This window comes from Pezoporus flaviventris, unplaced genomic scaffold, assembly GCF_033815535.1.
Source record: "Pezoporus flaviventris isolate CSIRO_AGI_PZ_B2104156 unplaced genomic scaffold, CSIRO_AGI_Pfla_v1 ptg000007l, whole genome shotgun sequence".
NCBI lineage: Eukaryota > Metazoa > Chordata > Aves > Psittaciformes > Psittacidae > Pezoporus > Pezoporus flaviventris.
The window spans coordinates 44,606,791-44,632,371 of record NW_026892555.1 but is presented as its reverse complement, the minus strand read 5'-3'; the positions used below and the strand labels follow the sequence as shown (position 1 = coordinate 44,632,371).

Below are 25,581 nucleotides of genomic sequence, written 5' to 3'. Positions count from 1 at the left end.
AATTTATACTGCACACTAGGCTTAATGTCTGACCTAACAAATTTTTTCTCCCATGTAATTTTTTCAGGATAGATAATAACTAATGAAGCTAACACTACAGAGGTTATGACTGGCTGTAGTGCTACCTCACATAATGGTATTATCTTTGAATTTCATTTTGATATTATTTCCTTCATCATTTTTAATTGTAAAAGATTATATGCTGTGTAAATTCTTGTTGGCTTAAAAGCCACTGTGACTCTGGAGTTCTCGCTGTCATCTGGTTAATTCAAGTTCTGAAGAACAATTAAAATTCTACCTTCAGTAACACATGTAGCTGTTGATCATCAGCAAAAGCTCTTTGTGTTACCACAGAATATAGCAGTAGCGTGAGAAAATCATGTATCCTTCATGTATAGATTATTATCTAAAGGCTTCCTGTACTTACTTTATGTTAGTGCTACACATTTAACTTCTGCCCTTTTATTTTTGTTACTGATGTAAGTGACTGCTTGAGCTGTGTACAAAACAAAACCCAAGTTATAAAGTGATCATAAACCCATGTGTTAGGTGGCAAGGAAAAGGTGCCAACTGTTTTTGTGTTGTAGAGCACAGGTGGAGCATAAAACCTAATCACATACTCTTTGATCTGGTCAAATTATAACCTCCTTAAAGAGGGAGGAAAGAGATGGGTCTTTATGGGCCTATTTGATCTGTTTAAGCGTTTGTGTGATAAGTTTGTAGTGGTTTGGTTGTAGTTATGGGATGGCTTAATTATAGGTTGATCCAGCAAAGCTACCTGTACTTAGAGTTGTGTAATGCTTCCTTGTTTGCTCAAGACTACTTTCAGTCACTCATAATGATTTCAACAGATGAAGATGATTTGCATTGAAAATTTAAGTTGTTTGGGATCAGTTGGAGGCTTATTATTTTCTCAACAGCATATTTACTTTTAGCTCGAAAATATAATGCTTTCTTAGAGAGTGGAAAAAAGAAATTAAAACCATCACATACACGCAACATAGTTGTTGGAAAGTTTCAATGTCTCTAGCTTTTTAAATAAAAGCTTGACTGTTTCCAAGGGATTACTCTACTGTCAGACATCAGTATCGTGCCTGTCACACTTGATCAAATTGTGAGTCTGATTTGCACTTTGCAGATAACTCATTAGTGTCTGTTGGCTCATATGTAAAGAATTATTTTTCTGAAGCATGTTTCATCTAAGAATATTTGAGGTTGACTGAGACTTTCCTTTTGGTTGTTCCTGTAACCATAGGCCTTGTAACTGAAATTAGTTATACAAGTGAGAATCATTTGACCAAATGGAGACCTTTATCTTCAGATTAAATGAATCATGATCCAAAACTCCATTGTCAAAATCTCTGCTAACTGTAAATTCACTGTAGGATAATTACCTTATTTGTAGGTGTCTACACTTTTAAAGGCTTATGCTAAGTTACTTGCTTTTTCCACACGTACCTGGGACTGCCTCTGCTGGGCAGAAAGCCCATGCAGATTCAGATGACACAGGAGATGAACGGAAAGAAGAGATAGTAAATTGAAACAAAGATGTTTCACATATGAAAAAAAAAAAAAAAAAAGACCTTTGGAGAAATAAGGGATGATAATAGTACTTACACAGTGACATGTCCTGGGGCCAGGGCTGAGAACAAAGAAAGCAAAGGAGAAGACAGAACAAGGGTAAGAGGGATGTGGAGTCTATAGCTTAAGAGGCCAAGTCTTAAAATAGGAGGAGGAGGCAAAGCTGAGAACAAAACAAATTGCTCTGGGAGTTGTTTGAACATAAATAATGTTGTTAGCCAAACCATATTAATGTAGTACGTTGGAGCTGAAGTACCTGCTGGTGGAAAGAACTGCATGCAGAGTTTTCAATGTGCTCCAGCCCAAAGAAGACTATAGATGTTTGAAAACTGTGCAAAACAATGTGCCACTTCTGTAGATCTTGCTCAGGTTTGCTGATCACTGATATTACCTGGGCAACTTTTAATCTAGAAAAATCTGATTTTTGTACATAATTTCTTTTAATGTCACAGTTTTATCTGAAAACATTACAGAGGTTTCAATGAGTATTTGTATTGTTCCACTGAAGAGTAATAATCAATGAATATTTGGGTGTAAATCAACTATACTTTATGGGAAAACACACTCTACCCTTGAGCAAAGAAACCTACTAACATTGTAAGGCCAAAACAAAAAAAACATGGCAAACAACAATAGTTTTCATAGTAGTCTATTTTCAGTATAAGTAACTCTGATAGACAAGTCAGGGCCCTTCTCATCTCAGGTACATCTCTGTTCTAATAACACAGACATTTTAATTTAAAAAGCTTGCCTTAGATGCATTCAGAAATCTTTGAGAGGGATTAAAAGAACAAGAATAGCACCTTGTGTTATAGCCTTCTGATAAAAGAATGCTTTGTCCCCTTACCCCTCCCCTGAGAAAATACTTAAAAGCAGGAAAAAAGAAAGATCAGCTGGAAACTCTAAAGCACATTTTCATCAAGGTGCTTAAGTATAGACTCAACTTGAGGCCGACTGAGGTTGACGTGACTCAATTTCAAGCCTTTTTTCTCTCCCCGCTCACAAGTTTCTTCCCAGCTCAGTTGCCCTAGCACTCAGAACTGTGGATGTAACAACCCTCTACTTCATGAATATGGCCAGCACACAAATGCTGAGCTCAGTGCTTTCACACCTCCTGCTCAATGAGATGCCATGGAGTGCCAGGGCACATGGAAGCCCTCCAATATGCTTGTGTGCCCACACTCACAGAATGGTTTGGGTTGGAAAGGACCTTAAAGATAATTTAGTTCCAGCTGGTGATTTGGAACTAGCAGGGATGCTTCCACTTGACCAGGTTGCTCAAAGCCTCATCCAAACTGGCCCTGAACATTTCCAGGAATGGGGCAGCCACAACTTCTCTGGGCAACCTGTGCCAGGGCCTCACCACCATCACAGTAAAGTTATTACTTATATTTAAACAAAATCTACCCTCTAGTTTAAAGCCATTCCCCCTTTCTCCTATTACTACTTGCTTTTATAAAAATTCCTTTTCCAGCTTTCCTGTAGCCCACCTTCAGGCACTGAAAAGCTGCTATTAGGTCTCCCCTGAGCCATCTCCAGGCTGAACAATCCCAGCTCTTTCAGCCTGGCTTTACAGGAGAGGTGCTCCAGCCTTGTGAGCATCTTCATAGCCCTCCTCTGGACCCACTACAACTCCTCCCCTTACAGGCCCCACAGTGTCAGATAACACAGGGCTGGAAGGAATAGCACCCTTTGTATGAGCTATAGCTGAAGCACATCAGTTGCCTGAATATTGACAGCATGTAATGAGGCAGGTTCATCCCCCTCAAAGCCGAAGAGGAGTCAGGTGTGCTGTCAAGAGAAGCATCAGGGCTGACTGACCTAAAGCCATGCAGATACACCAGAAGGAAGCAGCGAATGATAGCAGTGGGTGACTCCCTGCTCCAAGGTATGGACACACGCATTTGCCAACATAGCATGCTGTCTAGAGCACTGCTTGCCAGCTGAGAGCGTATGAGCAAGGATTAAAGAGCAGACCCATATGGGTGACAAGGTAGTGAGCATCTGCTATGGGCTCCTGACCAGGAAGAAAAAGTGGATGAGGCCACATATAGACAGCTAAAGGCAGCCTCCCATTTCCAAGCCCTGATCCTCATGGGGCACCTTAACCACCTTTCTCTCTGCTGCAGGGGCAACAGAGAAGGGCATAAGCAACCCAGGAAGCTCCTAGACAGCATTGATGTCAACTTCATGACACACTGAAAGAGGAGCAAGGGAGGTGCTCTGCTAGACATCATACCAACAAGGAAGAGCATATCAAGGATGTGAAGGTCAAAGGCAGCCTTGGCTGCTGTGACCATAAAACAATGGAGCTCAGGATTCCAATAGGATAGAGTGGGGCAAAAAGCAAGACCACAGTGCTTAACTTCAGGAGAGCAGACTTTGACCTCTACAAAGACCTGCTTGGTGGAGTCCCATGTGATAAGGACCTGAAGGGAAGAGAGTCCTAGAAAGCTGGATAATATCCAAAGATCATCTCCTCCAAGCTCAAGAGAGTTCCATCCTAATGAATACAAAGTCAGGCAAAAATGCCAGGAGGCCTACATGGATGAACAAATTGCTCCTGGGGAAAAAAAAAAATCAAACACAAAAAGCCTATAGAACATGGAAGCAAGTACAAGGTAATGTGGGAGGAATACAGAAACACTGCCTGAGTATTCAGGGGTGCAGTTAGGAAAACTAACGCCCAAATGGAAATTAATCAGGCCAAGGATGTCAAAGACAAGAAGAAGGGTTTCACTAAGCACAGAGGTGACAAAAAGACTAGGGCAGATGTCATTGCAAGGCCATTCTTGGCAATATTTGATCGATCATGACAACTGGGGAAGTGCCCAATGACTAGCAGAGAGCAGGTATCATTCCTATCTTCAAGAAGGGCAAGAACTACAGGCCAGTCAGTCTCAGCTTGATCCCTGGGAAGGTGATGGAGCAGCTAACCCTGAAAACTATTGTGCAGGTACATCAGCAGTAGTCAAGCATAGCTTCACCAAGGGGAAGTCATGCTTGACTAAGATAAACATCTGTGATGAAATGACTGGCCTGGTAGGTGGGCAGAGAGCAGTTGTAATTGTCTACTGGGATGTAAGTAAGGCCTTTGATAGTCTCCCATTAGATCTCATAGAACTGGTGTTGATGTACAGGCTGTATGAGCAGAGGGAGGTGGACTGAAACTCGCTTAAAGACCAAGCCTAAAGGGTTGTGGTACGCAGTGCAGTCTGGTTGAAGGCCAGTAACTGGCAGCACACACCAGGGGTCAATATTGGGTCCAGTCCTGTTTAACATCTTCATTAATGATGTAGAGCACAGTGTACCCTCAGCAAGTCTGCTAATGACACAAAACCAGGATAAGTAGCTGATATGCCAGAGGGTGATGCTGTCACCCAGAGGGACCTCAACAGGCTGGAGAAAGGGGCCAGTAAGAACATCATGAAGCTCAACAAGAGAAATGTGAAGTCCTGCACCTGGGGAAGAACAATCCCAAGCATGAATAATATGGTTCCTCAATCATAGTAGCACAGCCATCATACGATGCCTACACTACTAATATCCTGCAGCTTTATGACTGCCAAACATCTGAAGTTTGGGTTATCTGCTTCCACTGGTTTTCATGAAGAGGTTTTGAAAATAGGCACTGTGTATTTTCTGTAATTTATCAGTGAGGTGACAGAGTAATGCTTTCAAATTTTAAGATCTTGAGTTCATCTAATGTTCTGTGATCACTTTAGAAGCACTAAAAAAGCCCCATAGGCAACTGGCCAGCTTGCACTATAAAACTTCAGCTACAACTCCTTAGTGCTCATGCTGCAAGGAGGACATGATCAGAAATTCAGAAATCCATACAGATCCCCTTTAGAAACAGGCATGCTTATCTTTCATGTACAAGAAATGACTATTTTCGTAGATACTTTTATTTTGCAAAACATTTATTACTCACTGTTGTATAAAATATACCTAAAACATTTTAAGGTAATGTTGACACAAGTAGGTAGTTTGCAAATTACCTAGTTGAAAAGAACAAATCTTCACAATTTTTAAGGTGATTCAAGACAGTAACAGTGAGTGAATTATACATTTTGAAATATTTCATTTGTAAGCTTTACACAAATGTTATTTGGTACTAGTATTTGTAAACCTGAACGCTTTGTATACAAAGTTTCCATTCACGTGATTAGAAGATACAATGAAAAGAATGTTTTACAGTTCATTTTCTAAAGCATTTCAATTTCCTTTCTACTTTTGGTTTTACAGAAATAGCTGATTCAGTTCAGAACTTTAATTTTTAAAAGACACAAACAAGCAGTATTAATTACAAATCTTTCTTTATAAATTAACAAAAATTGCAAGTAACTCATTACTGGTGTTTGTTGAAATGTAAAAGAAAAAAATGAAAACATTTTTAAGGTAAATTATACTAGAAAATATTAGTTTGATTTCAGTATTATAACTCCTGGGTGGAAATTTGGCAAACATCTACTTAAAACAGCCAATGCCAATTCAATTAAAGTTTACACAAAACTGGTTTATTTCTTTACAAGAGTGCTACTACTATATTTCATGAGGCAAGAAACCATATTTCCAGAGGTTTCTCTATGACACAGCCCAAGTAATTTTCTAAAGAGTGCATTCAGTTATTTATCTTAGTTTCTTCTGAACCACAGGATTTTTATATCATTAAAAAACAAACAAACAAGCAAACAAACAACAAAACCTAACCAGCAAACATTAACGGGGGGGTGGAGAAGTAGGAGGAAGAAAGAAGACATTAACATTACCTTAAAAAGTGTATATCCGATAACTAAAGATATGAGACACAAAGGGGACAGATCTTACCTGGCATAAAGACAACATAGCTCCACTGGCATCAGCAGAGCCACCCTGACTTACATCAGCTACAGTTCTGCCTATCCATGCACAGCAAAAGCCATTTATGTTAGTGATAGTGTTCAGAAGTACTGTTAATACACTACTACTAACAGTGTTAGCATGCATTTTTTAAAGCAAGTTCAGAACACCTTGGTTCTCATCTCGTATTTTGTTGCTGGTGACTATTGCTCTTACCACTGACAGTGTATCTAGTTCAGGATGAATTCATCATGACTTTCAAATGGTAGACTAAAATATATTTAACATTCATCTATGAAGTTATTAACCACAGCTAGTTCTTATCAGAAATATTCTGAAGCCCATTTACAGTGTGACACAGGTGGTTTTTAAAGTACTATTTTACAACTTTGGTTAAATTTTTATACTGTTACAGATTTCCACTCACCATAATTTGTGCTGAATAAACTGCAACCACTGGAAGTCAACAGCAACTGAAATTTAGAGCAGCATGACTATTTGTTGTTAGTAATAATTTCTTTTACAGATCATTAACTATAGGAAAATTAATTAAAAGTATCTCCCTAAGGCTTTTGTTTACAGAGCAAATCCTAAAAGCAGAATTATAGGAACAGAAAAAAGTAATTGCACAAGTTTTTTATAGTCAGAAAGATGTTCTTTTAAGGCAGAAGAAAATTCCTGGAGTGCAGAGGACAGATTACTTAACTAGGAGTACAAATATTAAAAACATATAAAACCTGGGAAGCAGAGGCTGAATTCCAGAAACGCTTAAGGTAGCATTCAGGTCCTACTACTATCATCTGCCAAAGCTATCTCAGGCTTTTGGATATATATATAATGTATATGTATGCTTAATCTAGTAAAATAACAAATGGGATTCAGATGATTTCTGCCAGAGATCTGTACAAATGCTCACCTCCACAACCACCACATAATATACTCAAAACAGTTTATCCAAGTGTAATTTTGAATCTCAAATAAAGCTATCTGTAAAATACATTATTAATGCAGTGTATGCTCAGGTCACTTGAGCTCTATCTTCTGTCAAGTTCTACTTACAGAAAGAAACAATTTAATGAAGTCTGTAATAAGGCAAGTATAAAAGGTAGAGGTAGCTACACTGGACAAAACTCTTGGCAATTTTCATCATTTCTGTAATGATCCTATGTTAAAAATCTCAAGAAGCTGAGGTACAATCTTATGTCAAGTAAACATGAGATTTGTCTTGCATTCATTTGAAGTACAACAGTTACCCCTATTTCCTGATTTTTTTTTATTTCCTTAAAAGAAAAATACATACTCGCATACGATGCTGATACCCTATGTGTGGATGCCATAAATCCCTTAGGATAGCAAGTTTGATGGGTGGTAACCCATTAGGAGAAAAAAATATTTTTTAATATTATTTTACATATATACAATATATATATATTTAATTTTCAATCAAAATATAAAGATTTCTAATGTATTCATCAGTATTTTAAGTGAAAAATGAAAAAGTGTTTTGCATCTCAGTTCATATAAATTAAAAAACTAACAAGGTATTTGAGATCCACCAGTAATGTTTTTTGGTTTATTTCTACAGAATTAAAACAAAGAAACAGTAAGCTAAAAAGCTTTCCTTCTCCAAACCCAAATGTAATAAAATCTTGAAGCTGAGTAATTAATTGAAAGGACAACACCAAATTTTGTACTTTAAAGCAATCACAAAGAGTAAGAAATGGAATCTAAGTAGAAACTATCATTATTATATCAACATAGTCCAAAGAAAAAATATTTTTAATCCCTTATTTTTGATGGAGTGTGTCTAGCAGAGATTAAAAAAAAAAAAGTTGAAAATTAAAGTTAAGTTAGTTACATTCTCACCAGTCTATACTAATTTGATAAACCTCTCCCCCCCCCCCATTTCCAAAATACCTAGTACCACAGAAGTACGACAGCCACTTATTTACAGGGTTTTTTTCACCACTGTGAAAGGCACATTTATCTTTTTACACATGTTTCTGCTAATGTCCTAAACTTGGGTTCCAGCTGATCTAAGAAGTCAAGTGCCTCTTCTTCATGCTGATCACTGCAGCAGCCTACAGAGCCAGCCAAGGATCCTTTTCCTTCATAGTTATATGAAAGGAGATAATCTTCAGAGTGCTTCTGTTCTTCATCCTGTCTGCATAGGTGCACCTTCTGCATAAGAAGAGAACACATCTTATTATTTTCTTAAATTGTTATCCTAAACATATTGCATAAAAATAATTTCTTTTTGATTTACCTTTCATTGATTAATTTTTAATCAGAGTGTGTCCTCTAATGGATTCCTACATACAAAAAATGCACATGATTGGTCTATATCATTAAGACTACAAAATATAAGTATTTAATAAATAAATAATTTCTACTAATCATGTATGTAACAATAAAAGAGGAAGAACCTGTTTAAATAACCTGTCAAGCAACACTATCCGAAATTAAAAGACTGATTTACACATAAGCAGTTAGGCAAGGAGTGAGAGTTTTTGATCTCCAAAACATGGAGCAGCTACATTTTTAATGCTGTACATTCATTCCTGCAACACTGCTAAGGTAAGTATCAGGTTTAAATTAGTACAAAGCCAGCAGTTAGAATAAGGCCAACAGACATTGTCAGAAAAAGGTAACAAAAGCTTGAGTAAAGTAAGTCTTGTAAATGAAAAATAGCATATTGCCTGTAGTTTAAGCCAAGAAAAGAAAGTTATTTACACTTATGTCTAAAATAAGGAAAGGATGATTTTTTGAAAGGGCAATATTCCAAAGGGGATGCAGAGGAGCAAAGGAAACAAAAACCACAGAAAGCCACCCTCCTAGCACAAATACATGCCTTCATTGAAATGTATGCATTTATTGACCATAGCCTACACTCAAAAAAAAAAACAAAAAAAAACACCAAACGATTTGGGAATACTTACTTCACCTAAACGAGGATGTGTGAAATTATGCCATTCTGAGTAGGAGTATCTACATGTATCCATCATAGTCTGTCCTCCTCCTTCTTTAACTGATCCCAGAGTCTGATGTCCACCTCCTTTGACTGATTCCAAGGTATGCCCTCTTCCTTTAGTCATTTCAAATGTTTGTTGATCTCCTGTTTTTATTCCATATCCTCCTTGATCACATGTATTCTGTAGAGGAATTATATTGTGATCCTAAAAAAAAAGATGCAGCAGTGGAGAGACCTTTAATTTTTTAACTCAAAGGATGAAACAGCAGTCAGGAACTGTCAATACTGAGAACTGGGAAGTCTCTACCCTTTTTGAACAAAAAGCTGTACTTAGTGCATAAGGATCACTAAGTGGTTTTTGGAAAGAATACTATCACAAGGAGCAGAAAAAAAATCTGCAATTAAATATGATATGAGATACAAATACTGAATCTTGAAACCAATGAGAGCTAGTTTCTTAACATGTAAAAATAATTGGTTTTTTCAAGTCAACAACCTGTAAGCCACTAAGCCAAATATAGTCATATACATAAGTTTCATTCTGTTTCTTCACCCATTAAGTTCACATAACACGTTAAATGTGCTAAAACTAGTACACAGTTAGATCACAAATTAAAACTACATTATCGGTTCATAATGGCACTACATTATGTTTCATAGGCAACAAGTTTGACACTTGTCACCATTAGGATTTTTTTCAAGGTGAAGTTAACTGAATGGTTTTTAAACTAATCTCCTTTTCTTGGGGAGGGCAAAGTCAGAGAGTGGGAGACAGAGGAGAAAGGAAAGAGCTAAGTTCTTGTGTATGAATGCAGTCTTGGGCTGGACTATGTTCATGGTAGACTGAATCTTAAAAAAAATTTAGATGCCAAAAGCACAAATATATTTCATGAACATGGACTATTTGATTATTTACTATTCACCCACCCCCCACCCCCCCCCCCCCCCCCCCGGCTCAAAAATCAAGTGTAGTTGGGGTCATTTTCCAGAGAGAAGGCAGAAACTGCACCTGCAGTAATGTTCTACCACAGACACACATTTGACATAGGCAAAATAGTAGATTTCCACCTAATGTCATTGCTGAAAATGACTGAAGAGATTAAAAAGTTCACCTGAAATTTCCAACTAAACAGTTAAAGTCTGGAAGGATTATAAGCAGCCAGGCTAAGAACTACAGGATATGTTCAAATATACATGGTACTACCAACTCAGCCTAAAAAAAAGAATTTTCAAGTTCTTCTTAAATAGCAAAGCACACCTAATGATCCCTGAGTGTATTCTTATTCGTATTGCTTATTTCCTTTACCAGATCACTTACTTGAATGTGGTCCTGCTCTCGAACTGAAATGCTATGGATACCTTAATTCTACATTAGTACACTGAAGTAAATAGACAACTTACCATCACTTCTTCTCCTGGAGCTTCTGTATTTGAAATGATTAAATTATGATTGGCACAATCATCAGTCACATGCCTGTGCATTACTCCAGAACCACAGCAGCCACAAATTGTGATCAGGATTACTATAGAAAGGAAATAAGTGAGGAAAATACTATGAAATTTAACTCATAATGGTATCTTCTGTCTGACAATGAATTTTCCAGTAGCAGCCTTTTAAAATGCCTAAGCATCAAGTATAGGTTAAAAAATACTTCATTTCAAAAAACGCCCATACACAAAACTGTACATATATACATTTTTTCAAACAGTACATGGCGTTTTCACTATACTGGTGAACTGTGTCACTCTTCTAGAACATATCTTGGTTTTCCCTAAAAGAAATGCAAGCATCCTTTATGAAAACACTGTGACTGCGAAATTTCACAGTAATAAACTTAGACCAAATCCTGGTGAAAAATCGTATTTTGTGCCTACAAAGTTATACATATTTTTCATTTATGAATATGAAGATGTCAAATTATATCATAAGGAACTATGATAAAGTCCTAAGCTAAAGGTCCCAATACCAGCAACTTCTGCTTCACAGAAAGGTCAGCAGAACCCTGGAGGACTTCAAGCATTATGTTACAGAACAGTCTTATTTAATTCCTTGTATTCAGTTTATCCCTCCTATACTACTACTTTGTGTTGTCATGGAGACTCAGCCAGGAATTACTTTATATAAAAGACTCACAAGCAACCAATACCTCTCCTAAACAAAGGATTAAACATTTCATTCAGAGAATTCTCTCTCCTTCTGTTTTCAAGTTGATAGCTTAAAAATAAAGAAGTCCGCAAGGAACAGAAGAGTTCTGCCTAACTGCCCACTGAGCAATCTGATCTCTGAACACGTAAACTCTGGATACTGGCCAAGAGCTACTTTCAAGCTCATTTAGCTTCTGCAGCTGTCAGTGAGATCTGCATCAGCAGTTCCAGCAGGCTGCTGCCTCATGCAGACAGATGGGAAGAAGACATCTATGACAGTACTGACTAGAAGACACACAGAGTAAAACCTAGCCACAGTAAAATAATGGGTCTGTCTGGGAAGGCTGCAGTCAAAGGGTAGTGACAAAAGCTAGCTGACGTTTCACACAGTCCCCCTACTGAACATCCCCATATCTGAAAGCTACACCTCTGGGCTGTATCACAAATTGGGTACCTGCTCTCTTGGCATAAAATATGGACCTATCTTATCCCCAAAACGTGTGCAGGTCCCAGTGCTCTATCTACTTGAGTAAGAACAGGGGGAGAACTGAACAGGGGCAAGACAAGATGACCATTAATCGAGAAAATGGAAAAGAAAGAACTAAAAACAAACAAACCACAAACAAACAAAATGCGAAAAGAAAAAAAAAACAACCAAAAAAAAAGATCTAGCTTTGCTATTACACATCACAGCCACCATCACACTGGTTAACAGCAATATTAACCTGCTAAGTATCTGTCAGTCTTTGGGCAACTCAAGTAAAACAGTATGTTTTCAAGAATTTGGTCCATTGCACAGGTATCCAACCTGTCCTTCAATATTACACTGGCTCTTGTAAAATCCCTTGTGAATGTCTCAGATACTCCATGTTTTAATCCATGACACAAGAAAGGTCACAAAAAGCTCTTGGAAATTGATTTCTGCATTCCTATAAACAGAAATGTGCATCCCAAACCCAGCACTAAACTCACAAAGTTTGCTGTACTTGCCTCAAGGCAAGATCTGATAAGCACTACAAATCTCACCCTCTTCTGGTTCAAGTTCTGAATGCAGGTTTTCTGGCCTTGCTAGCATGAATACATAGAATATTTTACATAAACTGTACTTAGAAGAATAAACAAAAATCTACACACAGTAACTGCAGGAGAAGATGAGAGCAAGAAGCTTGTGATACAGATACAAACTGAGTAGCTAGATTAAGTCAGTGGTGACTGACATACAGCTGCCTAAATAAAGAAAGAAATGTTTGAATCAAGTTTGAATCAGGTGCCTTTAGCTAATTTTAAAATTAAGTATTTTGCATTTAGTGTTAAAAAAAACAAAACAAGTGTACTTACGCAGCAATAACAGTGACCCTAAGATCATTGCAAGGATGGCCCACACGCCAAGAGTAACATTTCCACCAGAAAGTTCACGGCTTTGGCCACCATTGCATTCGGTTGGAGTAACACAATCACAGAGGTTGACTTTTATGTGGTTCTCTCCTACCTTTCCTCCATTATCAATCACACTTATAGGAATATCATATGTACCAAATGGAATATCACCCTTTGGTGAAAGATATACAGAATTATCTGAAAAGAAAACAAACAAAACAAACAAACAAACAAAAAAAACAAACCAGAAGAAAACAGGTTTAGTGTTAATAATAATTGAAATTCTGTTGTCACAAATGTGAACATAGTCACAATATTCCCTTTGGTTACAGCTACACTGCTACCAGATCTGCATTAGCTAGTTTAAAGCTAGCTCAAATGTGTTGACACAAAACTACATCTTGAAAGCATTCATACATTCAGCACCTTTTAAATGTTAGAATTGAAAAAGCAAACCTCACACAGCTTTCTGAAAACATATGATTTTAAACTCTCATTCAGTTGATTATAATAAATGAAACTATTTGGGCTTACTAGTAAAGACCATCAACTATTTATTAAAAGGACTTACGGTAGTGTGGGTGGAATAATTGTAAATTTAATTTATACTTCTTCCACTCTTTAGCTCTATTGCTATATTCATTGGGAAGTAAAATCCATTTAGTCTACTGCCCTCCACAGCAGCAATGATTAGTGACCATGTGTTTTAAAGGGCAAAAGAAATCATTTGTGAGAAATATGTACAAGACAGACACTGATGTATATAATGTTGCTTTATGATGAGATATATGAAACTACATTTATCATCCAAATATTTTTTTTTTTCAATTTGCGCAATACAAACCTTAAGGCTCTTAGACATCCTTGCTGTCTTTTGCATTTCATTAGTGATGTTGGATGGAACATCCGATGAGAATCGGATCCTTTTCAGTCTAATTCATTACAACATAGCAGCAAATATATGTGCTGCTCTTGTTGCCAACACCTAGCACCCACCAAGAAACCACCATCAGCTATAACTTCTTATATAAGCAAATTTTAGGAAACAGCAATTCCTTTGCTAATACATTATTTAACTTCTATTGAAATTATAAAAGTTAATAGAAATACATTAAGGGAGATAGTAATGTTTTCTTTCACCCAGCTCAGCTTTACTAAAAATGTGCTGGCTGACTGCAGTACTAAGAAAAAAAACCTGCCATGATTTTTTTAGTCAGCATCTATTCAATTTTAGGTAAAACTTCAGTTTTCCAGTTCTCCCCCATAAATAGCAGCTTAAGAAAAGTTGAATTTTTCTTTAAAGTAGTAGTCATTTCATTCTTAAATTTCTTTTAAATTATGATGACACACTTCATTATACCTATTTTTATTCTCCCACCTAATATTTTTACATCATCATTTCAGACAGCAGCTGGTAGCTGACCCAAGGATGCTGGGGACGGATTCTGGTTTATGCTTTAAGAGGCAGAACATACTACCCTTCTCATTCCTTTTGTGATGCAAACAGTGCCACCTTCTTCTGCAAACTGTTTCAAACCCAGGACAGTTAAAATAAAGAATACTTTAGCTGTTTCCCTTTATTTCTGGCATAATCTTGATCTCCTCCTGTATAGTAAATGAAACAGAGGAACCACTGGAGATTATCAGGCCTACCTTGTCAGCCCCACCGAGTACACCAATACCTAACATACATTCAACTAATCTATTCTTATAGTCCCCCCTAGGCAGATGTAGCAAAGGCTCCTCTGGCAACCTACAGCAAAGTGAGGAGGACAAAGCATTAAGTTACCATTGTGTCGAGTTATCTTCCACATGGAAGCCAAGCTACGGTCAGTTATGCGATAGACGAAGGGTGTGCTGTAAGGAGACTCATCACCATCCTGTGCAGTAAGGCAGATCGGTTTTCTGTCTCTGCACATGATATACTCAGTTTTGGTGATTCGTGGGTAATTCTTGTTCCCAGGCACGATGAAAACCTGAATTGTCCCAGTGCCTGTTTTGCCATCTATGAGATAAAAATAACTACTTATAGTACTTACTTATAACATTCACATATTTATTTCTACTCCAAACTTTCACAATGAAATGTCGTAAATTGTAATATCCAAGTTCAGAAGTAAGGTGGAAAGCAGCTGCTGATCTAGCCAAAAAGAGAGAGAGGGGCTCCCAGAGATTGCTCTTGGCTGCTTCTCTTTGTTTGGCTGGTTATAGAATGGATCAACAGCTCCCAAAGTTCCATATTCTGCATGTGCACACAATGTATTTTGCTGAGATATGTGTGGGCACAGATAATATTCTATGATGATAAGAGGAGAAAGAGCCCATAAATCAAGGATAAAGGATGCAACACTAAACTGAGTCAAAAGCAGAAAGTGAAGATTTCCAGCCTTTTCACTTCTGGAAGGAGGAAATAGATTACACTTTCTCTACCCTCCCTTCCTTGGAACACAAACACTTTCAGAAGTCCTCTTCCCTCCGAGTCAGTTGTTTACTTTTTATGCAACAGAAATTCTAAACAATTTAAATTCATATTATCTACATTTAATTTGAATATGCAAGCTTTAGGTTTAGAATTTTTAGCTGCAAAGCAACTTTCAATGGTCTGCTCTCTACTCCTACTGTGGCTTAAGCACATAAGGGCTCATACTAAATCCTGCCACTGGATTTATAAAGGCAGTCTATTTTTCCTTTTTAATACAAGATACTTATTTTAGAATTTAAGGTGTGGCCTAACATTTTTTTTGATAATCTATTTGGTACATTTAGCACTTGGAAGTGAAAGGTCGATTTAATCTTCTTGCGTACATGATGTTAAGGCAAAATTACATCTTTCCCTACAATAAATGCATATACACAAATTAATCAGAAATAGATGATCACTCACATTAAGTCAGAACAAAAACCTGTTTTAGAATGAGAATCTGAGTTTATAACCCTTCCTTTATGATTAGAGTAATATGTGACAGCTTATCACTTGAGCAACACATAGTGTTAACACTGTTACAGAATCTAGAGGACTGAGAATAAGAGCACAATAACACACAGCAATGAATACAGCTATTCTTAGAGGTCCTTAAATTAAGGGTTTCTAAATGCATGACACCAAGAAGTCAAACAGAGCATGAAACAGAAAAACTTGCAAGGTTAACAACTTTTTCCAAGGAGTTCTCTCTCTCCTTTCTTTTATCAACTTCACAGCTGCCAAGTGGTACCATTTAAAAAAGAGCTGGGAAATAAAAGGAATGCAATTCACAGGAAAATCCCTCAATTTAAACCTAACTGAAGGATTTTAAATGGGAGCAGATAACTTTTAAAAACATTGAGAATTTGCCCCAATTTTTGAAATGCATTCCCTACTGTATAATATTCCCTAAGCATTTGATAGAGCTATCCCAAAGACAAGACAAGGGACTATGTGGACCTCTGGTCTGAAACAACATAGCTGTCCTCATTCTAAATTTTCATGTAAGTATCTGTTACAGAGACCACAAGGAATACCAACAACATTTAGTACTCACTTCTGTCTACTGCAAGGACTGTGATATTGCATTGACCTCTTCTCATATCTCCTACATCTCGGTCCAAGACTTTAACAGTTCTGACTTCACCCGATTTTTCATCTATGTTGATCCAATTACATTGTCCAGGTGCTATCCGGTAGCTATCAAGAATAACTTGTTCGGTTAAAGATCTCAAACATATACACACATGTATGTACATACATACACATATAGATACATGTATTCACATACACTCGTGTGTGCAGATGCACCCACACACATACAGCATCAACAACTATTTCTCCCTTCCCATATCCCACTCATGCTGTACTATAAACAAATTAGTAGCTTTTCATACCTTATGCCTTCACTATTTCCAGTTTCTGGATCTTCTGCTACGTATCTCCCAATAGCTGTTCCAATGTCCTCACATTCTTTAACATCTATGCGTAACAGACAGGGTTTAAACACCGGCCCCTCATCTACATCCAGGACATGCACTGTAACAGAGCTGGTGCTCTGGGAAAGCTGTTGTGAATGTGGTGCCAGCATGTAGGGTGCCTCATTGTTGACTGCGATCACAAGGATCCTTTGCTTGGCATTTTCATAGTCCAGTCCCTGTAATAAGAGGTGGGGTGTTGTTTTTTTCTTTTAAACCAATACAAAACTTGGTATTGTTTCCACTGCCCAACTATTAAATAGATAAAACTGTACCACATTTATTTACAAAAGAAGTCAGCTATCCTTCTGGAACATCCAGCTTGACACAAGGCAAAGGGGCATAGTATGAAAAAAGTCAAGTTCTAAGTTACTCAAAGAAAACCTGAGGAACTACCCCTAATAAGGTAAGCAGCACCACTGTAAAATTTTAGGTGAATATTCTGATAGTCACTTAATAATCAAACCAAGATAAGAATTACATGTGGTAGAGGATTTTCTAATCCTGTATCTAGTTGGCTGGGTTTTTTTAGGTTACGTATACTTCCTTTCCAACACAGGTGAATCATGCTTCTTGCTAGCATCTACATTTACTTCCTAGTAAGACTTCATCCATTGGAAATACATCTGAACTATCTGAAGTTGTGGTGTTGATCAGTATCTTCCATTTATCCTTCAGACAACTTCTCCAGTATCACTGTATGCCTTTAATACAGCTATTTATATCCTAAAGTCATAATACTCTTTAGTTTACTACAGCATTACTTTAAACATAAGAAATTTTAACAGAGTCTGTATACCAAGGATGTAGCTTTAGGAAAGGTTCTAATAATTGCCAGCAACAAAAAAAACAATAAATAAACCCCCCCAACTCTATCCTTATGATTTACATTTTCAAAATTAAGTATTAATCTTCCCTGATCCTTAGAAGTTACTTGCTATTGCAGTTTTAAGAGATAATAAAAAATAGCCGGGTGAAGCATGATGATAAAGGACAACCCGATAAAGAATGCCCTGATAAAAGGACACATCTGTAAAGTACTAGGTATAACAAGTAACTAAACTAAAATGTAGTCTTACATGTACACGGACTCCCTCACACATTAAAAAAAGCAAACCTGAAGTCACTACCCTGCAAAATAAAACCTGGAGAGGTTTATCCTGAATTAGTAAGTTCAAACAACTCCCACAGAGGGCAAGGCTAGAGAAGGTGTTCATCCTTCCCCTCCTTTGCAACACTCCCATTTCTCTTAAAAACCGAACCATTAAGTATTCCTCACTTACATCCCTAAGTATAAGCAACTCCAACTGTGGAACCAGGCAAAAGCACCAAGCTATTCTGGAATGACCAACCAAACGGAATTCCTTGAATTACGTGCAAAACTGCGGAGTAGTCTGGGTGTTGAGTTTTGCAGGTTATGAACCCAGCATATGAACCCAGCTGCAGCGCATTATGCAATGTGAACTAGAAGAGAGTTCAGATCAGGAGAAAGCGTGATTTGCCTGATAGTTACTGATATTCGTTGAATGAGTTCTAGATTATTGGTTTTAAAAGCAATACCTGAAGACATACAAATTTTCCTCTAGAAGCTCCATTTCTACATACCTTAACAACACACAGTATTCCTTCATTTGTATTTTTGTCTGTTGTAATTTCAAAGGACTGATCATCATTTCCCTTTATAATTTCATACACTGCTCCTGAGCCAGGCGAGCCAGGTTCATCAAGATCAACAACAGAGACTCTCAGTATTTCTACGTTCACTCTGTTTTCCTCCACTCGTGTTTCATACTTGGAGTATCCAGAAAAAAAAAAAAAAAGAAAAAAACCAATCTGAATTGAAGAATACCATTCTATGATGCAGGACTGAAGAACACTGTATTTAGATAAGACTACTTAAACCCAAGGGGTCAATTTACCAAGTTGCTGTAATGATTTACTTTGTTTTCATGCATTAGCATAATTCTCCCACTTCTCCCTTACACCCTAAGTGAAACAGTAAAACCTCTCCTGACAGCACAGATGAAATCTCAGCTCCTTCATACACTAATATAACTAAGCCTGGAATTCTCCTTCCAGGAAATGTAAATTAGCACAGTTCTCCCCAGTTACCTCAGCTCTACATGCTAATTTGCCTACACCATCAAGCTCAGCATTAGAAAAGACATGGGGATAAATTAAAAAAAAAAAAAAACAAAACATATATATAAAAACCCACAGGAACTTGAAGGAAAGCCAAGAAGAGTGAAATACATCTGTACTTGGACAGCAAAGGATGAAAGGATCCTTCCCACTTTTTTATTTTTTGAAAGAGTTACGTTATCTGTGCTTCTTGAGCTTATACAGAATAAGAGTGATTCTGAATTAATACTACTGATGATATTCTACAGTAGTGAATGAAAAGGACAAGGTATGTGTGCCTCATGGGTAATGAATTATTTTTTTATGAATTTCATATTACAAAATCTCCCATGGTATTTTGGCCTGTATATGTTGCTATTAAGACCTGCAGATGGCTGCAATAAGCAAAGACTTAAGTATGAGTTGTAGCTATTGGTGAACAAGAAGTGGTTTAAATAATACTTCTGTGGATGAAAGAGAAGTTGGAAAAACTAGAAAACTTTGGTGAAAATACTTTCATCTACTTCATCGACACTAACTTTTACATTTGCAATAGACAAGTAGCCAAAAGCTGGCCAAATGGTAACAAGGTCATGACAATGCTTAGGAGTAAATCTGTCCTCTCCCTGAAAATGGTTAAATTATGGGATTTCTAAGACTATGCATTGCAGCAGAAGTGAATGAATGAGTCATGTCAGCTTTCTCTCAGAACATAAGGCAAATGAATCAAAGCAACTAACATAATAATAGGTCTAATTAACAAACAGCACATCAACGGACAGGGTGCTTTGAAATGTCTATACTGGCATTAGCTGTCTCAGGGCATTAGGCTTCACTGAGGGACTGCCCTTCAGGAAACTAGAAAGGTGATAAAAATAGGCTTTTTTGGAGTTGGTTCCCCCTCCCCCCCCTTTTTAACAGACATTTAAGAAGACTTACTTGCATTTGTTTAAAGCATGGTGCATTGTCATTCATATCTTCAATTCTAATGACAGCAGTTCCTGTAGTACACAAACCAAAAGGCTGGCCTGCCATATCTCTCACTTCAACTAACAAAGTGTAACTGGGTACCAGCTGAAAAGAGGAATAAAAGCATAAAGAAGTTTGGCATACTCATTCTTCAATCACATAATTACACACAAGAGTAGAACTAAATATTTTACTACAGTTCCCTAACTCTGCTCTAAATTCAGTGCCTGGAAAAAGCATTAGGTTTCTTAGGTGGAGGAAAAACACCCCTCCTGTTCCACACTTCATAGATTTATCATTAGAAGATAGGCAGTAGACTAATTTTATCAAGCCTTTCTTCCCCCAGTAGTCACTGTGATATTTTCTTTAGTAGTCACAGTGACGCTCAGACTCACTGCATTTTTCTCTTGCTACAGAAGTTGAGCAGTGTACCTGCAACTACACAATTCTGCAATTCACTGCTAACGTGGACTTTCAGCCATGAAGCAACATAAGTATGCCAGAATATGAGTCCTTTTATCCTCAGAAAAGATGTACCTGCAGCAGTGATTTTCTTCTAGAACGACTGTCTTATGCTAGAAATATTATTTTGAATAACCCATGCCTGTCAGATTTTCTAGTATAAACGGTATCTCACAGCACATTTTACCCCCTCCCATAAAAAAAATCCCAAATAAAATAATAACTAAAACCCCTGTATCTTATTTACTTGAAAGTTAGCTGATAAGTATAAATGGTTTGGACTTTAATTTTAGGAAATGTTATATTGCTGTTTAGCTTCAGATATCAGAGATATTTCTGTTAAGCACATGATGACCAATTACTTCCAAAAGAGCTGGTTCATTTACCCTGTAGAGAAGCAAGCAGCACCTCAAACAAAGCTTGATTAGGAGGAAAGAGTGGCTCATGGGATTCATGAACAGAAAAAGAGTGAAAATTCATGGGACTTTCAATCCATAGGTCAAGTAAGAGAGCAGTGGGAGGTCTCCTGCAAAGATTAGCTAGACTATGGTACATCTATACAGAAATTCTTTGGACAAATTACAGATCTCTGGAAAGGTTCAGAAGCTCGTTAGTGAGGGAAATAAAAATCATAAACAATTATTTGTCAGGTGATTCCCATGCCAGCAGTTAAGAAGCTATCTGTGTGCACTAGATGACAGCTAAACATGCTTCAGAAAACATCACCTCTCTGTCCAGCTGTGGCAATAATACAGCAATGACACCTGTGTCACTATGTAAAGAAAATGCTGGAGTTACTGGTGGATTTTGTGACACAATGCGGTATTTCAACGTAGTATGCAGAGTATAAGGCTCATCTCTGTCCTCCGCAGTCACCTTTCCAACAATGACACCTGTGAACACAATACAGCAATTTTTTGTTCCAGAAAAATCTGGAAATAATCAAAAGCTATTTGAACAGGTATTTATATTTTAGATACATGAAAATAGCTTTAAATGAAAATAATATTAAAAACACAGTAAATGGTACTAAAATACAGTAATGGCTTTTTTTTTCTTCCCTTCTTAGACAAAGTTGAAATTATTGAGCTATCAGAAATAAATACTAAAATTTCTAGATTTCAGTTAGTGTTCTTGACAGTGTGTTCTAACTGACCATCTCAATCACAGCTGAAGAGGAGTTGCAGGGAGAATGCAAAGGGAAGGTTTAGTCCTGCTTTGTGGGGAGAGCTGCTGTATTTTATGCCTATAGCCCCAGCAGTTTTGGAACTCCGCTTTATATCAGCAAGTAGAGCAGCTCAGATAGTGAAATGCAATTGATGTTTTGGGGTGAAGTGGAAGATACTTTACTTCCTTTTTTGTGAAGCGCATTAGACTTTCCCCACTCTATAGCCTTAGCCTAAGAGATGAGCAACGAAGGGTATACGATGGCTTTTGCATTCCTTATTCTCTGAGGTCCACCTTCCCCTCCTGCTTTTGTCCTCTGTAACACAGACAAGTGAAGTCAGTAACAGGCAAATCCCTACCTTTTACAAGTACAGGCAGAAGCAAGACTTTGTTCCCTCCTGTCCTCTCTCAGGAAAAGTCCTTGGTTCATCAGCTCAGAAAAATGCTCTAAGCTTAATCAAAGGCCTTTTACACCTTAGGACACATCTAATTTAGTTGCTTATGAAACTAATTGTTAAAAACTGCTGTTCTGTCAATCAAAACATTTTATGGAAACAGGCGTCTTGGATAAAATGAAAAGAATAACATTCGGAAGTTCTTAGAAACATCAAATAATATCAATTTTTAAAAACTTCTACTTGAACAATGCTTTTCAATATGATTGAGATGGCATTTTGGATTTTCTAATCCTTAAGAAATCTTGATCTGCTCTTTGCAAATTCTGTCTTTGCTGTAAAGAAGCACTCCTTAGGAAATGCCACTGAAAGTGATTAAAAGGCAAGATTACACTTAGTCATACTGGTATGCAAATGAGCCGAGTAGTGGTAATTGCGTTTACTGATTTAGAACAATTTCTTACCAGGTTTGGAATTTTCAGGGACAGAAAACTCAAAAAGGTCCTGTGTAAAATATGGAGCATTGTCATTATCATCCTCTATCCTGATTGTATGCACAAGTGGTACCTCTGGTGAATAACCATCTGGAGTGGTTGCGAAGCAAATGATCTGAAAGACATAAATTCAATAATTCACTTCATCCTTAAGCAACATAAAGTATTATTACACTTTCAGTTCAAAGGAGGAGTCAATAAAGTGAAATATAGCATGCAAAGCTCAAGCCCAGGCTCTTCAGCCACATGAAAGGGGAAGTGACTGATACCTTATGACAGCAACACAAACCCTTTAAATGCTTTCCAATCTTCCCCCTTTCCATTCCTTGCACTACAAGTATTTGAAAATATTTGGTAAAAATACTTTTACCAAAAATTTTGATGTAAATATGTCTATTTAGAACAAAATCAAGAACAGCAGCAAAACTATTTGTCCATTACAACATAATCTAATTTGCAGTAATAGTTACTGCAGTAATAGTTACTGGAAATTACCTAACTCTTTGGAAGATGTTTCTACTGCCTTCTTACACATCTCAGCCAGCAGAGAGAGCAGTGTACCTTGCTAACAAAACACTGAAACAGCTTGAGAAAGAGAGGCTCAGGTCTATAGTTTCTCATGATTTTGTTTCTATGCCACCTTACCAACCTTCCCTGAAAAACTCTGGGATAACTTCAAACTCTTCTCAAAAGTGATGTAAATGCAATAGCTCACTTATGCTGTAAATTATAGCATAAATAGCTCATTTATGCTATAATTAGAGTCTAAGTAATAAAAAGCAAAACTACTCTGTAGAGGCAGATGACCAGATATTTATTTGTAACTGATTTTCATCTCTGTAACACCAAAGATATTACTCAGATCTTGTCTGCTCCCAGTTTTTCCCCTGTCACCCAGCCTTCGAATACATGTACAACAGAAAAAAAAGATTTAATTATATTTGCACACTTTAGATCTATACCTGAAAGCTCGGATATTGTTCACGGTCTACTGCACGGGTAGCAAAGATATTCCCAGTTTCTCTTTCTATGTAAAACAAACCCTTTGGATCTTGATCAATTCCTGGTCCACTTGCAGAATAGTAAATGGTGTAGTTCTGAGCTGTGTCCGACTGGACCTATAAAGAATGCATTTTTTAAGCCTAAGGAAAACAGCATCATCCTTCTAATGTATTTCCCCCCTTTTTCACGACCATATTTAGCACAAGCAGGAACTCTTTGAAAGAAAAAAAAAAAACAACTTGATATACCTCTACTTCTTTACCAGCTTAAACTTCACAGAACAGCTTGCCATGCAATTGCTTTCCTTTTCAATGTGTGTACATTGGGGTAGTTAATTCATACTCAGAAATGTTTATGACTATCAAACAATTAAAGAAATAACAGTGTGCATAAAAAAAGTGTTTTCAAATCTAATCTCACTAGAATACTGCACAAACAAGGCACAGTCAGATACAGATGGCTTACTGTTTCTGTCCCTGTTCAAGAGATTTCAGGTTTAGCGCACCCACTGAGAATGTGGTTTGCAACAAGACAAGAAAAAGCAAAGTAGGAAGGGAGGAAATAAAAGGAGAGAGGAAGGAAGGAGACTGCCTATAGTCCAGAGATATGCCAATTCAGATAGTCTCTCTGCATTTCGTTACAAGCATCAAGGAGGTGACATTAGCAGCTACCTATTTAAAAACACTCCCCTCCTCAAGTACTTTCCTTACCTATTGAATGCCGGAAGTTAGGAATGTAAAATTAGTAGAAGAATAATTGCTCTTCACAGACTCTGTTATTACACTTGTCTCTACATATCTGCTACCAGCCTCTCTGTAATCTAGTGAAGGCTAGATGGATCTATGATAACTTTAGTTCTTGCATTTCTCTTTCACGCCTACTTGTTTTACAACAGTAAGTACTTTTCCTAATAATATAGGCTATAGTCAGTCTTCAATGCTACAGGTACACACCTCGTGCTCCAGAAAGGATGTAGACACGCAAGTAAGATTTCCCTTACCCTGTGTTTACAAAACCATTTTCTAGGCAATGTTTTCTGGGGATTGTTGGGCTTTTTAATTACACACTTTATTGATTTCCAAGCCAATGAGCTCTCTTCCAATAGTGTGCCTCTCTGCTTTTACAATTTTTACACACTTCCAGTTCATCCCAACAACTGTGATCACAAGTTGCTTCAGCAAAAAGATCTCAAGATACACACTGAACAGGACAGAACAAGACAGAGGAATAACAGCAGGAATGGCATCAGTAGGGAATACAAGAGAGCTCACTTTTGTTCTTCTTTTATCATAAAAGTCACACACAATACTAGTTTGGGTCATAAAATTAGGATTTGTATAAAATATACCTGCTGTATTTGTAGTGGAAAAGGTCCCAGTGAGTTCTCTATCATAACAGATGGAATAGGCCCCCACCTTCTTTTAGTTCGCTTGAGAACTGTATCTCTAGCATGCCTGGTCTTCTGTGTCTGGGCCCAGAAGATAAAAAGACAGGTAAGAATATACCCATATATTCTTACTTCATGTATTTTTGCTTAGCTATTGTTCTGAATTTTCATCTTTTTTATCCTCCATTTCAATTTTCCCACTAACCATTTTTTTCCAAAGTCTTAACTGCTGATTATGCCTGTGATAGTATTCCAAGAGTTTTTTCATTCATTGTAATACTTTGCATGATCAAAATCTGCTTTAATTGCTCAAACATGGCTTTTAAGATTCTTGACATTCCTATTAAGTTCCTTGCTTTCTTCCATTTCCTTGCATCTTCCATTTCAGAAAGGAGCTCTGTGTTGACTTAAACAACACAGTAATCAACAACTGCTAAATAAAAATACACTCTAACCTATAGTGCTTTGCCTAATTACTTGATTTCCAAAATTCAAATACAATTACTCAGCATGAAGCTGTACTCTATGATACAGTATTTCAAATAGGGATCTTGTAGCTAGAAGCTCACCTTTGTTTCTTCTTCCACCAAGCTAACATGTATTTTCTTTTCTAGTTGTTCTTGAATATCTTTAAGTAATATGGCAAAAGTCTTTTTCTCAGCAGAAAAAGAAACAGCAGATGTTGTATACACAGAACCATCCTCCAGAATTTTGAAGTTTCCATCACTG

The 25,581-nt window shown here is 37.2% G+C and overlaps 1 protein-coding gene across 1 annotated transcript; it reads right to left on the bottom strand.

Moving 5' to 3' along the window:
• Positions 1–5,938: 5,938 nt before the first annotated feature.
• On the bottom strand, positions 5,939–24,934 carry LOC133266896 (desmocollin-2-like). Its single transcript, XM_061448601.1, has 13 exons — positions 24,814–24,934; positions 23,426–23,581; positions 22,434–22,578; positions 21,134–21,300; positions 19,916–20,050; positions 18,461–18,646; positions 16,775–17,034; positions 16,435–16,577; positions 14,706–14,921; positions 12,878–13,114; positions 10,796–10,917; positions 9,363–9,599; positions 5,939–8,604 (listed from the first exon to the last, which is right to left on the bottom strand). The coding sequence occupies exons 1-13, from the start codon at positions 24,856–24,858 to the stop codon at positions 8,407–8,409; spliced, it is 2,247 nt and encodes a 748-aa protein (XP_061304585.1). The 5' UTR covers positions 24,859–24,934; the 3' UTR covers positions 5,939–8,406.
• Between the last annotated feature and the right edge of the window lie 647 nt (positions 24,935–25,581).

What these genes read in the sequence shown, in the direction of transcription:
- LOC133266896 (XM_061448601.1), bottom strand. Translation starts at nt 24,858, where the DNA reads ATGATAGAGAACTCACTGGGACCTTTTCCACTACAAATACAGCAG. An exon ending in GAAGATAACTCGACACAATG is followed by an intron (nt 13,115 to 14,705) that starts GTAACTTAATGC and finishes TTTTCTTTTCAG; the next exon opens with ATAATTCTGTATATCTTTCA. An exon ending in CACATCCTCGTTTAGGTGAA is followed by an intron (nt 8,605 to 9,362) that starts GTAAGTATTCCC and finishes CTTCTTATGCAG; the next exon opens with AAGGTGCACCTATGCAGACA.